Genomic DNA, 16848 nt, shown 5'->3' with positions numbered 1-16848 from the left:
TCAAGGTGCTTTAATACAGCAAGCACCTGGTAATAGTGGGAAGGAAAAACTCCCTTTTAAGAGGAAGAAACTTTGTCAGAACCAGGCTCAGCGAGGGGCAGCCATCTGCCGAGACCGGTTGTGTATGAGGAGGAACACAAGACAGAAATGAATAATAACTAATGGTTGCAGAGGGGCCTGAAAGCTTAAAATAAGGTAGGGCCTGATTATTCAAGTAAGTAACTACATGCTTTGTCAAAGTATCTTTGGTATCTAAAAGAGAAAATGAGCTCCCGTGATAAGATCCTAAGAGAGCATCTTTATAGAAAAAGGCCGTTTATCACATGACCTTCAGGGGATTCAATTATTTATTTAAATCCTTATGAAAATCCTAATAATCCTAATGAAAGCTCTAGAAGAGCTGTTGGTGCGGTCGTTTTTGTCAGCTATAGTTTAGAAAGTGTCTTTTTTTCATATCTTGGGTCAGTGATAGAGGAGATCCCTAACACTACCAGTGATTTTAGTTTGAGATAATTACTGGGATTAAAGGAAATATTTAAATGTGAAGCCTCATACACTTTTGTAGTGGCAGGTGCCAAGGTGCCTTGTGTGCCAAGGTCCTTGGGACCTGCTCTGGTTAGACGCCAAGAGGTCAGAGTGCACTACAGCCTGTAGTACAGCAATGGCTAATGGGCCATAATGCTATCTTAATTTGTACTAGTCAGCTTTAACCCTTTCCATGCTAGTAGTGTCTATACTTGGGCCATGTTGTGTTTGTTAAATGCAAACTGCTACCATTTACAGGAGTGATCGTGGCTTAAAGAGTTGGCAGTTCATCCTGTAACCGGAAGGTTGCCGGTTCGAGCCCCGTCTCGGACAGTCTCGGTCATTGTGTCCTTGGGCAAGACACTTCACCTACCGCCTACTGGTGTTGGCCAGAGGGGCCGATGGCGTGATATGGCAGCCTCGCTTCTGTCAGTCTGCCCCAGGGCAGCTGTGGCTACAACTGTACCTTGCCTCCACCAGTGTGTGAATGTGAGAGTGAATGAATAGTAGAATTGTGAAGCGCTTTGAGGGTCTTGAAAAGCGCTATATAAATGCAATCCATTATTATTATTATTATTATTATTTCTTGCCAGATGTGGCACAACCTTCTGGTGCTAAAGTGACACAAATTCATCTTGCTCTCATACGGTGATCTTTGAGCAGAGAATAAGGTCAGTCAGATCACTGCAATTAATAAAAAATAAATGAGAATAATGTCCATATAGTTTTTTATGATGCGAGCTCTTATAATAACCAACTCAACAGGCTAATGTGACCATTCTGAGCTTCTTTTTAAGATAACACAGAAGTGTCGTATGCAAACAGAAAGATATATTTTCAAAACCCTTGGAAGAAAAAATAATTTACATCTGGACCAACTTTACATTCTGAGTTTGTTAACACAAATTTAATGCATTTCTCCTCAAAAATAACAATAACAGTCTTACATTTTATGCAACAATTTACAATAAATCCACTTTCATGTTGACATGTATGAAAAGCTTGTACTGCTTTGCAAAGAGATGTATATGTCATGTGTTAAAAGCAAATACATTGCATGTCCCTGTCTTCTTTCTCTGTACAGGTTTGAACTGGTCTGATCTTCCCGCTTAAACAGTTTCGCTTTGGTGAGTCAAAGAGACGCCCAGATAGAGACGGACAAACCTGTTCTCTGCTATTTGAAGTAACCTCAAGGTTTCAGCCACACTCGGTGTGGCTCTGTGCAAGTCCCAGCGGTGGCATTTAATGAGTGTTCTCATGCTCAGGAACAGCTGTGCATTATAAAACACGACCAAAACTGTACAGAATACACTGTTCCATTAACTTCATAGTATAATGGCACAAAGTTTTGCCTTCCTCACAGTTCACACAATACACATATGTGGAGTCTTTATACATTACCACATTCTTAATCCAACATTCCACAGATTTATCTACATATCACACTGCATCATCTTTTACATTAAAAAAACATAATTATGGGTATACCAACTGTCAGAAGAAGACACACACTTCACATGTCATTGTTTTTAGTAGCATCATCTTACACATTTAGAGCTGATGGCACTTGAGGGCCCTGTTCTTCAATCTGAAGGAATTTAGGCTAAAATACTTTTTTCAGGTTACAAGAAGCTGGTTTAGTCTCATCAATCTAATCTGATTCTCTCAGCCTCCTTTAGGATTGGTTTGTTAATCCCAAATAAAAGTTCAAGGGAAAAGTTATGGAGAGGCATAATACTGGCTGAATGCTGAGCATGTGATTGCACTAACAGAGAGAGAGCTGAGACAATAGGCTTTTAACAAAAACTGGAAACATTCTGACCTGTCATTTCCCAGTGATCCCAATTAAATACGATACGTGGCACAGCTTCATTGTCAGTTCATTGTTTTCTTTTTTTTTTTCCTACAGCCTGCCACTTTATGTTATGATCTCTGGCAGATGATAGTAACAGTGGTAATGACCAAAGTGGCATTGCATGACAAGTTAAGCATCATGCTTTTTTTTTTTTTTTTTATGGCACAAGTATTGTAAAGGCTTCTGCAAAGGACAGGCCTGGGCCTCCTCTCTCCTCCAGATGCATTTAAGGAAGTAAGACTTTGTTGAAGTTGGCTTCTGATCAATTTCTGAGTCAATGGCAGGGCGATTCGGGAGAAGGTGACGAGGTAGATCAAAATAGAGAGATGAGAAAAACCTTTGGGTTTTGTATTTTACTGCCATTCTTCAGGAGTTTAACAGTTTCACAGAGACAAAACACGAAATATTAAACATGAATGAAGGGATGGACATGGTCAGCAGCAATACTCAGGAAGGCTGTGGAGTTTAGATGATGCTCAGCTGGTACTGAGGCTGAAAGTGTGGCAAGAAAATATGCACCTGCACCATTACGCCACCGTCACTGATATTACTGATACAAGGCAGGATGGATCCATGCTTTCATATTTTTTATAATAAATTCTGACCCTACCATCTGAATGTCAGAGCAGAATTGAGAATCATCTCATTAGCTTCTTCTCTTAAGTTATTGTCCAAAAACTATTATTATTACACACAATATCAAACAAAATCTATCTATCTGGGTTCTCACGTGAAAATAATCTCTCTCTTCTTCATTTAAGTCCCGTATGGTCTAGCAGTTGTAGGATTTCTGTTTTTTCCACAAAGTTGACACAGGTTCAAGTCCCAGTATGGAATCAGTCTTCAGCATGGCTGCTGTCCTGCATGCCTTGGTTGTAAATTGGGTTTACAACCAATTTTTGATTCTACTTGGACATGAGCAAGGCTTCTCGTCTTAGAAAACTGCCACGAATTTGATATTTTCTCTTTTTTGGCCCATTTTCTGTAAACTGTGGAGATAGGGATGACTGGGAAAATAAGCAGTTTCTGAAATATTTAAACCAGCCCGGCACCAACAATCACGCCACATTCAGAGTCAATGAAATCACCTTTCTTCCCCATTCTGATGCTTTGGCAGGTCCTCTTGACCATGTCTATCATCTATGTAAATGAACTGAGCCACTGGGATTGTCATTGGCCAATTAAATATTTGTGTTACTAAGCAGCTGAACCTAACAACGTGTACCTAACAAAATAGCTGTCTTCAACCATCTCAAAGCTCTTGTAGTACACCTGTGAATGCCTCTAAAACTGAATACTAATTTACAGTCCTTTGACGTATGATTGGTAATTTAAATGCACTTTGTAAGTTGCAAAAAAAAAAAAACAACAAAAAAAAACATCACCTTAATCGCACTCCAGATGTCTCTGTTCTGTACAGCTTTCTGTGATTTTAGAAACATCCAGTCAACAAATCCAGTGTTCATGTCTGGTTAACTGGGTTAGCCATGTATGAAGAACAGGGCCCTCATCTATTCTGAATAACAGCTGATATGTGCTGTATCTTTACACTGAAAGTAAGTTATAACAACTTTTCTTTTGTCATTAACAGAGTTTTTCACTTGCAGCTTAAAAAAACAAACATGTTAAAAAGTAGCAGTAATAAATAGTAACAGTGCTGTGAAGATCATATGGACCAGTGTAATATAAGGCATTAAAAGAGCACTAATTTCAATTATATAACTGTGTGAAGCCTGTTTTAAGCCTTCCCATCTATCATACAAATACCGGTATGATTTTTCCAATAATATATAAAAGTCTTGGAATACGTAGTTTAAAAATAAATTAAAATAAAAAATGAACCTAGCTATTAAGTTATCTTCCTTTCAAGTCCATCAGGTCACAATGATAAAGTTTATTTGTCTTCAGTAAATGCTTCTCTAAAGATGTCAGATTACTAAATCGAGTGGCATACCCCTTTAAGACATTCTCTTCCTATAATTCTAGTGTGGCTCAGTGTGAGTGTTTCTCAGCTGTAAACAACTGCAACACAACAAAAATGTAAACAATGGTTAAGATCTCGATGGCTGAAGCTGGTTCAGACGTTGGTGATTTCGACACTCTTGTAGGTGTGCATCGGGCTGCCTTTGGCTCGGGGAACCGCCTGAACTCTGGCCTCTCTGGGCAGAGAGCTGCAGCTGCCGTGGAAGCCCAGACTTCGCTCCACTGAGTGGCTGTTTGCTCGTAACCTCAGCGGACTCTGGAAAAAAAATCAAAAAGGCTGAAAACAGAATATGGAGTTTCTTTAAAGATGAGACATTTGCCTGTTTATAAAACATTATCAGCTAAAAAGTAATTAGTGTTTATGATGGTCTTATATCAGAATCCTCAGTTTGAATCTGACCACAAGACTTTAGTAGCCAACTACTGATTCTTCTTTTCTTATTCTAGTGTACTCACATACTTAGTATATATCTAAGCTCTGTGGTCGGCATGAAGCTGGACACTCTGGTGACAGTGGCAGAGAAAAGGACATTAAAGAAACTGCTGGACATTATGAACAATGCCAGGCATCCTCTGCACACGGCCATAAACAACCAGAAGAGTCTGTTCAGTGACAGGTTGCTTCTCCCCAAGACAAGAACTAACAGACTTAAAAACTCCTTTGTCCCACACGCCATCAGACTGTTTAACTCCTCTCTGGAGGGGAGAGGGAGGGGAAACAGGAGGACAAAGGAGGGGGGAACAACTAAGCTGTAGTGCCTCTTCACCTCACTGTACAATACCTTGTGCAATACTTTTTGTAAATAGTCAACAGTGCAATAGACTCAATACTTGAAATGTGCAATTCACTTGTATTTTTATTTTTTATTCCTATTTATTCTATTTATCCCCTTTGTATATTTTATTTATATTTGTCTCTGTATTTATATATGTGTGTGTGTGTGTGTGTGTGTGTGTGTGTGTGTGTGTGTGTGTGTGTGTATATATATATATAACAATTCTGTAACTGTAACTTCGGTCGTTGCTGTGCTTTTTTTTTGGAAGTCGAATTTCCCAGAGGAACCCACCAGAGGGATTAATAAAGTTCTATCTTATCTTATCTTATCTTATCTTATCTTATCTTAAACATGTGAAATATCAAAAAGGATCTGCACAGCACTGCACATTTCAGTCTTTATAAAGTTTGTCTAATACCTTTCCGGATCTTCTTATAGACATCCTCTCATCAGCAAAACGGTTAACAGCGACAGGAGAGGAACAACCAATCACCTCAGTCTCCTGCTCGGTATTACTATAAACATAAGGTGTTACAAGACGTTGTTGTTTGGAGATTGCATCCAAGAATATATACATACAAATGTATTTACAGGATAGAATATGAAGGTATGCAAGTAGGACTTTTAATCTACCTGAGAGGGACAGCGAGTGACTTCATCTCTTCATACAGGTGCCGATGAAGCATGTGTTTGTTGCTGGGGATGCCCAGGGCTTTGGCCATGGCATCTGTGTCGAAAGACTGATCCAAAGCCATCACTGCACCATGAATCCCTTTACCCTGAAGATTGTCTGCAAACTCCTGAGCAACGCAAGAGAGAAGCGTTGGATTAAGATGATGCAGTTTGCTCAGTGTGCTCATCAGTGAGTGTTAGCTGAAAAATAACTAACCTTGCAGAAATCGCTCCCTGGTCTTAACGTTTAATTTGGTAGTAATTACAAGTACACAACAAAAAAGCTTTTAAAAACAGTTTTGGTTTGTCTTTGTGGGTCATAATAAGTGTTCACCACATGTTGCCCAAAATAAGTATGTCGGTATATTGCAGAACTAAAAAAAAAACCCTCACGCTGTGTGGTCTATTCCCCATTACTGAGTGTACACTACTGTTATTCTTCTGTATTCTTTCAGTGGTTTGAGGCTTCAAAGAAACAAAGCTATCATTATTTTTGAGGGATTCTTAAAAACCCATACTTTGCGGTATCTGGTTCCAGTCTGGCAAAGAAATCTCCAGCGCAGAGGGGAATGCCATCACTGACCGCCCCACCCACCTTGAGGTCAATGTCTCTGATCCACTTCATCACTCTGTGACATGTCCAAACAATGGGATCCCGGTTTTGGTGCTCGCATTTTGTCCGCCGTGCCTGCAGGGCCTTTAAAAACACCACACAAAGATAGCAGTGCAAGCACTAATGTGGCAGAGGCCAATGAGATAATGGAGCATTACAAGCTACTGTGTGACTCCAGCTACCGCAGATAAGCATGTAGTTTTGTCACTGTAGCTGAGTGAAAGTCATGCAGTGATCGAAGAAAGATTGCTGAATAACGCCAGTCATGAATCTGTTATCATATAGTCTGACCTCTTTATCAAAGCTGAGCATCTGCAGCAGCTGGATTCCCAGAAGTAGACTGGTCTGATGGAACTGGTCACTGATGTTGAGAAATCTCTCCAGGTCTCTGCGGTTCAACGAGTTAAGCACTCGTCCGTCCACCAAGTGAGACTGAAAGGTCTGGGAGTACTGAGGCAGTCCAACATCACTCAGCCATGATGTTGCAACCCAGTGATGGTCCATCTCAGATGCTTTTGATAATCTGTGATCAGCAATATCAAACAATAACATTTGTTTAAATACATCATATTTCATGCACTCCTTATGTTGTTTTACTCAAATGCATTATATCTATATATACATATACACACTACCAGTCACACTAAATAGTATCTATTCTCATGACTATTTACATTGTTGATTCTCATTGAAGGCATAAAAAGTGTGAAATAACTCAAAACATGTTTAACATTTCAGATTCTTCAAACTATCCACCCTTTGATTAAAACTGTGCACATTCTTGGCATTTTTTCAATGAGCTTCATGAGGTTTGTCACCTGAAATGGTTTTACAACAGTCTTGAAGGAGTTCCCAGAGATGCTGAGCACTTTTGCCATCACTCTGCGATCTATCTCATCCCAAACCACCTCGACTGCGTTTAGGTTTGTGGAGGCCAGGCCATCTGGCGCAGCACTCCATCACTCTCCTTCTTGGTCAAATAGCCCTCACACAACCTGGAGGTGTGTTTGGGGTCATTGTCCTGTAATGACTCCAATCCCCAGTCCATCATTACTGACCCCAGTAATGATGGACTGTCATTTCTCTTTACTTAGCTGATTGGTTCTTGACATAATATGAATTGTAACAGTTGTCAAATTGGGCTGTCATCTGTGTACGAACCTGACTTCTGCACAACATAACTGATGGCCCCAACCCCATTAAGAAGGCAAGAAAGTCCACGAATGAACCCTGACAGGGCACACCTGTGAAGTGAAAACCATTTAAGGTGACTACATCATGGAGCCCATTGAGAGAAGGCCAAGGGTTTGGAGTGCTGTCAGCAAAGCAAAGGATGGCTACTTTGAGGAATCTAAAATCTAAAACATATTTATAGTTATTCATTATTTTTTCTTTGCTACATAATTCCATTAATCCTGCTTCATATATTTGATGTCTTGAGCATGTATCTACAATGTAGAAAGTAGTAAAAATAAAGAAAAACCATTAAGGTGGAAACTTTGCTACTTATATTCCTGCCTTTATTTGGGAGCATTTATCAGACTAAGCAAGTAAAACAAGTACAGAAAAGCGTCCTAAAATACACATTTAGGTGTTTATTTTACTTCTCTGTGTCTGAAGTGCATATATACATATTACTGAATATCCTTTGATATAATACCCATGCATATTAAACTTAAAATTTCAGAAAACCCATCTAAATAAAAGTGACTTGGAAAGTTTCGTGTTGATATCCGTTATTTAAAATATATAAAATATATATATTTTTACAATACATAGCTTTAAAGGCTTCTTATCACACAAGCTTTCTCTTGGCAGACACAGCAAGGAGCTGCTGGGTTCAAAATGAAAGGCCAGCTGAGACCTCTCTTTGTGGAGCTCGCATGATCTCCCTGCACCTGCGTGTGTTAACTCATACTACTACAGCTTCCTCCCAAAGACATGCATTTTAGATTAAGTGGAATTCTAGATTGGCCATAGGTGTGAAGGTCTCTCTGTGTTAGCAGTCCACCAGATTAGCAACCTGCTCAGGGTGTACCTCGCCTCATGCTCAGTGACAGCTGGGACATGCTCCAGCCTGAATTGGATAAGTGGTAGAAAATGGATGGAGTCGTCTCTCATACTCTGAGCCAGAAATGTCTGCTTCAGTGGCACATATTTAACTCAAAACGTTCCATTTTTATCCCTGTCTGTATATTTTTAAAGAAAAGTATGCACAGAGAAAATGAAGATTTTGAGGTCATGTTTTTTTTAACCCCCCAAAACATGACATTAGTTATTCTGCAGTTTTATTTGGCTGTTACTCACCCTTGGTCCCCTTCAGCTCTCCTGTAATCCTCAATAGCCAATCTTATTTTCCTGCGATGAATTGGATTACTGATACCCAGGCCCAGGTCTAAATCATCATCCGTCAGGCCTAGAAGCACCTAAAGAGCAGAAATATAGCTCTCTATCAAACAAACACAACACCTCAACATGTCCATCTGCTAACATCAAACAACATCACACACAGGTAAACAAACAGCAAAAAGCAACATGTACCAAATCATACCTTCCCACTTTTGACGTTTTCAGAGCAGGCTCGGATGTACATGGGCATTCCCATGACAACCTCCAGCCAGGCCTGGACTGCACCTGCCCTCCACAGTGACATGCATGTGTTTCGAGTCAGCTCCGCCTGCTGGAGGCGGTCCAGCTGCTCCTCTCCATCAGACAGGCTTTGCTGTGTGAGGCTATCAGAGTCTGGATTGGTCAGGAGAAGTTACGGTGTGGCATACAGGAGAATTTCAGGGTCAGTTGGATATGAAAATCAAATCAGATTACACATCTGGAGACAATCAGAAGGGAGCAGAACAAAAAGTATTGTGTCTACCTTAAAGTGGAACCATACTAAACTACATTTGGGATAGTACACTACAGTTTTTTCTGTATATCGAGGAGAAATCTGCATACCAAGATCAATTCGTTCACGTGAGAAAAAAAATTGTTATATAACCACTAGATGGCGCCAGATTATCTTACTGGAGACGGCCAGTATCTTTGAATGAACTGTGCTTTGTTTTTTTTGTTTTTTTAAGAAGATAGGACTGCACATTTAAATGCGTCTAAATAGAAAACAGTAGTTGAACTCAGAACTCAGAATACAGAGGTCTTTTGGTTCTTCTGTGACAGTGTGGTGGTCAGTTCTAAAACTACTGCTTAGTAAAAGACGTTACAACACTAGTAACTGAGGCATATGAGGAGACTTAAGACCATTAGGATCATGTATTAGAGACAAAGGGATTATTCATAAAACATCATGCTTCTGCCCATCAGCCCCTCATCTACAAAAAAAAAAAAAAAGAAAAAAAAAAAAAAAGAAACAGGAAACACTGATTCATACCGAACCAACGAATCCAGGATGAACTGATTCGTCTCAACATGCTGAAAAAAAGGCTGCATGCAAATCCCACCATCTTTCCAAAGAGTTTTCAAAAAACAAACGACACAAACTGGTACTCTTCAATGGACATGATACGTAATATGAATAATCCCCAGAGTGTAAGAAACAGACAGCTGGTAATCACAGATGAGGAGTTACTCACTGGCAGGAGAGAGTTGCCATTAGAAATGGCAGGAGGAGAGGGAGACACACACGTTAGACTGGGACAAAAGAAACAAACAAAAAACCCAAAAAACCAACCCAACATTACTCACGAAATAGAAAACTGCCACATTGGATTTATTCAGTTAGTGGTTTTATTTTTAAAATAAGATTTCATTTCAATTATAATTCACTTTGAAAATGCTAAAACCTCCTCGACATCTGGCTGCGACAGCTGCAGCAGATAAATATTTGAAGTCACTTGTTTGTCTCATTTCTTTTAAATAAAATACTTCAATAGATTTAATCTTTTATGCAACATTTTCTAAATTACAAACATTTAACAGATTTGTTAGAGCCACATTTGCAAAAAAAAGGAAAGGAAAAAAGGAAAATTATAAAATGAGGAGGGATTCTATACAAATATAAAAAACAAAAAACAGCAAAATAAGGGGAGGATCATGCATTCAAAATGCAAGGAAAAGATAACCTGGTAAAAATGGGTAGGGCTACAAAGGAGCAACACAGGATTGCAGAGATTATTAATTTGGTTGGCAATGAATGGATGTCTAACCAAAGAAACACAGAGGGATCATGCACGTGTTTAATGCACATTCGTTCATCTCGTATAGGCACATGTTAGATAGCTCTCTGTAAAAAATGAGTCAGACATAAACAATGCTACGAGGCTAGTGCTAACAGTGATGGAGTGACTGAGTCTTTAAACTTTGGCACTTGCACATGGTTTTGACAGCAGGTGAGAGAGGTGCGTCTGAATACGCCTGCTCACATCTACAATTTCTACAGAAGACCGACTCTAGAAACCCTCAATGGCCAGTACGAGAGCATTATTAAAATGATTACTAGCTTACAAAATATCCACAAAAAAACTTCCCTGGTGCCCACAGTGCTGTAAATAAATCATTGTGAGCCAGCATTTATAGGAACGTGATGACAATCCTGTAACAGAATTACCTCTCAACGAGTGTTTTCAAACCAACAGGAAACCAAAAGTCTAGTAATTTATCATTTCTATCCTTTCATAGTAAGATTTGGGCCTGCAAGACTGTGAATAATATGGAAATAAATGTTGCAAAGTATGAAAAAAGCAACTGTAAAAGTAACAAAAAACAAATAGCATTTACAGTAAAACACTAGTTTCACAATAGCTCCTATTTACATATGAACAGCAGTACTTCAAGTCTCCAGTTATATATAAAAAAAAAAAAGCATAAAACATTAAGACAATTATAATAATACAGCATAAATATGTCTACATGAAAGAAAGAGTAACCCATATATATATATATATATATATATATATATATATATATACATATATATATGTATATGTGTGTGTGTGTGTGCGCGCGCGCGTGCGTGTGTGTAAACATATGTACATATGCATACATGTACAACTATAAATATATATCTAATTTACAAACATACAATTTTAGGGCAATATACTGTACATTTATGGTGATAGCAGTGACTTTAAGGGCTTTTCTTTAAAATTCAAAATCCTTCGCCTCCAGATAAATCCACAGACAGTCTTCACTCACAGTTAAAGCCAAGAGGATATCTACAAAAACTCAACACACACATGCACTCACACACTCAGCATCACCAGTCGGCATCCTCCTCTATGTAATAATCAGGGGTGGCTGTACCATCAAACAAGCCAGGATCCAGTGACTTGCGCTGCTTGCCCCGAGCGAACACCCTTGATAGGGATCCCAGTGTCATCTTTTCCTTCTTCTTCTTCCGCTTCTGGTCCTCAAGGTCCTCCATAGACTGAGCAGAGGAGATAGGAAAGCTGCGTTAATCAGCTGCCTTAAAGCCAGACTGTAGTTTCACATTTTTATAAACTTTCATGATGAGTAAGGAGAGAGAGAGAGATGTAACCAACTGGATCCAGACAAATACCAAAGCTTTTTGTCATTTGTCATTTCAGCCTGAATTAACGCTGCATTTCAAATTTTTATCTTGCATTTGAAGGATCAACTATTTTTTCCAGCATTATGCGTAAAATTAGCCTTATGTCAAAAGTTGTTTATCGTTTACTTCTTTGGATCTGGCTGTAAAAAGTGAGTGAATTCAACCAGAGACTTAACTGCTTCTTCACTTAACTTCATGTTAAATACACTATATGAACAAGAGTACCAGGCTACCTGCATATTACACTTACAGGAGCTGCTCAACCATGAAAACCGTAGCCTCGAAGCTCCCGGTGCACAGTTTTTATGCTCCAGAGGAGGAACGCTGGGGACTTTTATGCACCCATTATTTAAGTTTACATGATCTGTCACTTTGAGGCCAAGTTACCAGTTTGCCACACCAGTCTATAATATTACTTACAGTTGATTGTTATGTATCTAGCAGGGAGGACAATTAACCAGTTGACTTGTTACAATGATGTCATGCTTTTATATTAAGAAGCCTGAACGGGACTGAAAACAGAATTCAAAGATAAAGAGGTTCGGCCCAACATTTTCAGTTTTATAGGTTCAGGTTTCTACTCGTCTTAAGAATAAAATTATATTTCATATTGAGATGCATGTAGCTATTTTGATGATGTAATAGCATCATTCTTGTTTTGTCCATTTTGAACAACATTTTCTGTATATACATTTGTGTCACTGGCTACAAAGTTTGTGGTTACACAAATATTCACAACACTTTGTGACACATTGGTGTTTGTTATGTTTATTTGCTAAAATGTTTGACATTGTGTCAAATACAGAGTGAGAGCGTAAAGCAACAATTGCTATTGAACTTGAAACTTCTTAAAAAGCATTCTCTCTTTTTCACGACTGCGAGCAAATTAGTTGTAATAATTATTGCATGAACACCAAAATAACTGTAAAGCTATCAGAATGGAGGGATTAATTATCAAAAATGATATTTAAAATATATTTAATACAGTAGTTAATAACCTTTTTCACCAGATAGAGTAACTTACAGTCTCCCTGAATAGCTAAGCTAACCAGTTGCTGACGTTTGCTTCATACTTACTCATATTGAAAGATTAGGCATGAAATACACAGTGCCAAGCTAGTGCAATGCCAAACTGTTGCTTATGAAAAAACAAAAGAACTCCAACACCGGCACTGAGCAGGCAAGCAGAGCCCATGAAGCTGACAGTACAGAGGAACAGACAAGAGAAGGCAGAGTGGAGCGAGGCACTAACAGAAGATTGCGGAGGTGTGATTACTTGGTCGAGGGGGCCAGGCAGCTCTTACATTGCAGAGGGAGTGGGTCCGGTGACGAGGTGAGTTGATGTCACTTGGCGTTGACGAGCGGTCTCCATCAGCCGCAGAGGCTTCAGAGATCACAGAAGGCTGACGTGAGTGGCAGGGGCTGATCCTGACCACAGCTGAGGCGTCACACAAACACACAAACACACCGATATTGCAGATTCCCACAGTTAGTATGAGAAACCTCCTTGAAAAAACCCTGTGTTAGTAAAAGCAACACCAAGTAGCAAAGAGGCCGCGAGGCAAGGAGGAAAAGAAAACCTACCCTGTCTGTCTGTGGTGTGTCCGTGGTAGAGGGTCTGTTGGCTCTGGCGGATGGCGGCCGTGAGCGGAAGGTCGGCGTGCATCACCCACTCCTGACTGCCGTTCACCACCGGTTCTGTTGGCATAGCCACTGAGTGGCGTTTTGGTACGTCTTTAGTCAGTGTGGCCAGAGACTGCTTTGCCTAAGAAGAAAAATAAATAAATAAATAACAGAAAATTAGCATGAGAGTGAACAGGGACAAAGATGTTAACATTACAGGACTAACTATAATTACAAGGATCAGTATACACGATATAAGATTAGACAGGCTATAGTTTATTCCACTGGCTGTGACACTGGACACAGAGTCATTAAGAAGCCCACTTTTTTAAGTTGGAAATCATCAGAATTAATCTCACACGACCAACTGAGTACCAGCTGTTTTTTTTAATGAAACTCTGAAAACATCTGCCTAATATTTTGCCTCTCCGGGAAACGACATGGGACCTCGTGAGTGGCAGAGGATCCTTCAAGTATTGTGGGTTTCAGGGTGGGGCCTCCGATGATCGGGCTTGTTGTGACACATCCTTCTGCATGCTCAATCGGACTGTTATCTGTTAGCTTTTGTTGCTCTTTGTTACATTCCTCTTGCCATTCCTAGTTCTGTCGTTTTATGGGTGTGGCCGGGTGCATAACCCTGCTGGTGGAGGCCGCTGCCATCAGGGAGCACGCATTTATTCTGCAGCACTGTTTAACTGGGTGTTACCTGTCAAAGAAACATCCATGGGAATGGCGGGAGCTGAGGGGTTCCAGCAGAGCGCTGCACTGTGACATGATGATCAGTGCTACGTTGTGACTGATCCTTCAAGTATTGTGGGTTTTAAACATTAGAAAGTGCAACAGGATGGTCTATTCCTGAGATATGCTGAAGTTAGAAAATAGCCAGTGTTATAAACCGAATGTATTCATCACTTTCCATAGGACTTTATTTATATATTTTTTTACTGAAATCCTCTGAGAGAGGACAGACTGGAGAAAGTTGAGTTTAGCGGCAGAGAAAGCAACAGGGTTGGGCTGTTTGACAGTGATGCAGCTCTGGCACTGAAGTGCCAACAAATGTGATCTGTGATGGAGCGTGATGTGAGGATCTGTGGGTGGCTGTGACTTGCTGAGGGAGGAGAGAGATTAATGACACACAGACTGACAAGTGTACCTATGAGGGACTGACACAGCAGCACAGAGATAAGGCATGAATTTCTTTCTCTCAAAGCATTAAGCTTTGCTCCAGACTGAGGAAGTGGCATATTGCATGCGTCTGAACTGATATGAACATGTGACCTTCTTTGCATTTGTGCCACGTTTACCAGCTAAGAGTGGAGGTGACTCCGCTGCAGTTTAATAACTTTAGCAAAGTTGTGACTCCGTCCGACTCACCATTGTGAGCTCGGCCTCCAGTTCTTTAATCCTGTTCTCCTTCATATCCAGCTGAGAACGCAAGACGTTGGCCTGCTCTGTGGATTCTTTGGTCTGCCTCCTCAGGTCCCACTTCTCCCTCTCCAGCACGTCCTTCTCCTTTGCCAGGGCTTTCACTGCATCCTCACTCTCCTGCAGAAATCGCACACATACAGTTATCGTGATTTCACATCAAAGTCACATTGAGTGAACCGGAAAAAAATTTGAGTGAAGCAGCACACATCGTGTGTTGCTGTATGGTTTTGAAAAGGGTGGCTGCTGTTTTTTTAGTAATTCCAGTTACGGACTGTTGCAACTAAGACAAAGTTATAAGCAAGACAGACTGTTATGTGGTTGTGTGGCTTTATAGACATTTTGAAGGCTTTATTCATGTTTTATGCTAGCGTCTATGTTTTTATGAAGCAGTTATTACTGTTACATCGTAGAGAAACAGTTAAGCCTGTCAACAGTGCTAATTAATATCCGAAGGTGTTTCCACACCTGCGATGTTTAGTCTGTTTAAACTGAACTATACTATATGCGCACAAGTCAGTAAGGGTTGGCAAAGAGGCATGAAAAGATTATAAATTCTCCATGCTCTCAAATAGTCCAGAATGCAACACCTTCCTGTATTTACACTTGCTGCTCATGCCCCAGACACATCTGGTCTATAAGCAGACTGAATGTTCTTACGTGGTTTGTAATGACACATTGTGGTTCACTTGGATTTTTCTCTGTGTGAAATGAAACCAAACCACAGGGAAAGTCACAAAGTGTCAAACCTATCTGCTGATGGGACCACAATAAAATGACTCTAGGTGTGAAAACACTGCTAATTACTAAGACATACCCAAAGTACCAAAATGGCAATACACAAACCATGACGTCACCGTGGCTACATCCATCTTTCATGTACAGTCTATAAATGGGTAGAACTGTAAAAACGCTAACTGTTAAAACAGGGGCGACCCTGGCTCAGGGGGTTGGGAAGCGTATCTGTAACCGGAAGGTCGCCGGTTCGATCCCCGGGCTCTTTGTCCTGGTCGTTGTGTCCTTGGGCAAGACACTTTACCCTACTTGCCTACTGGTGTTGGCCAGAGGGGCCGATGGCGCGATATGGCAGCCTCGCTTCTGTCAGTCTGCCCCAGGGCAGCTGTGGCTACAACCGTAGCATGCCTCCACCAGTGTGTGAATGCGAGAGTGAATGAATAGTGGCATTGTAAAGCGCTATATAAATCCAATCCATTATTATTATTAAAAATCTCTGTACAGCTGGACAAATGAAAAACCGCCCTTTTCACTAGTTTTAAATATAAAATAGATTTAAGTGAAGTGCTATCAGACTGGTTAAACTTTTTAGAGTTGAAAAACTTCTTGTTTTTATTTTGGTAGAAAACAAAATGTAAGGTAGCCATAATTCAAAATACCTCTACGTGTGGGTTGGATTATTATTATTATTTTTTAAAAATATATACTGACAATTGGGATAGGAATGCAGGCACACAGAGACAGAGACAAAACTTGACAGCGTTACCTTTCGATGCTGGTCGTAGTTGCGTATGAACTCTCGCAGCTGCTCCTCTCTGCTCTCCAGTGTTGTGTACAGCTGCTGCATCTGATTCGCCAAGTCTGCTTTCTCCACCTTCAGCCGCTTACGGTCAGCTTTCATAGCTTCAAAACACAAGCAAACACATTGAGACACTGAGCAGCACATATGTGTCCATCAACAACAGAAAACTGGACAGTAGACAAACAGTAGACAAAGACAAAGCTTTGTAATTACACCACAGAGCCACTAGGTGACACTGTGTCTTCTGTTAATGAGTTACTTTTTCCCTTTACTTTCAGAAGACGGGGCCCGGAGAAAATGATGTAATCATCCCCGAGT

General features: G+C 40.2%; 1 protein-coding gene across 7 annotated transcripts in view; it reads right to left on the bottom strand.

Annotated features, from left to right (window-relative positions):
* Window positions 1-1404: 1404 nt before the first annotated feature.
* The window catches only part of kaznb (kazrin, periplakin interacting protein b), a 79523-nt gene continuing 64079 nt past the window's right edge, over window positions 1405-16848 (bottom strand). For 2 of the 7 annotated variants that reach the window (XM_085406846.1, XM_085406848.1), the window contains 12 exons: window positions 16495-16631; window positions 14943-15113; window positions 13530-13710; window positions 13250-13383; window positions 11678-11801; window positions 8976-9166; window positions 8732-8850; window positions 6716-6947; window positions 6407-6508; window positions 5773-5939; window positions 5558-5654; window positions 1405-4619 (listed from right to left, as the gene is read on the bottom strand). In XM_085406846.1, the coding sequence (XP_085262972.1) occupies window positions 4458-4619; window positions 5558-5654; window positions 5773-5939; window positions 6407-6508; window positions 6716-6947; window positions 8732-8850; window positions 8976-9166; window positions 11678-11801; window positions 13250-13383; window positions 13530-13710; window positions 14943-15113; window positions 16495-16631 (1817 nt within the window). In that variant the 3' untranslated portion in view covers window positions 1405-4457. Of the gene's footprint in view, window positions 4620-5557; window positions 5655-5772; window positions 5940-6406; window positions 6509-6715; window positions 6948-8731; window positions 8851-8975; window positions 9167-9478; window positions 11802-13197; window positions 13384-13529; window positions 13711-14942; window positions 15114-16494; window positions 16632-16848 lie in introns of those variants that run through there. The other 5 variants (XM_085406847.1, XM_085406850.1, XM_085406851.1 and 2 more) reach the window with 5 other exon arrangements.

Source organism: Rhamphochromis longiceps, linkage group LG5, assembly GCF_057381845.1.
Source record: "Rhamphochromis longiceps isolate RC_006_pf linkage group LG5, R_longiceps_female_GT1.1, whole genome shotgun sequence".
Lineage (NCBI taxonomy): Eukaryota > Metazoa > Chordata > Actinopteri > Cichliformes > Cichlidae > Rhamphochromis > Rhamphochromis longiceps.
Note: the sequence above shows the minus strand (reverse complement) of the source record. Positions and strands in the feature narration are given on the sequence as shown.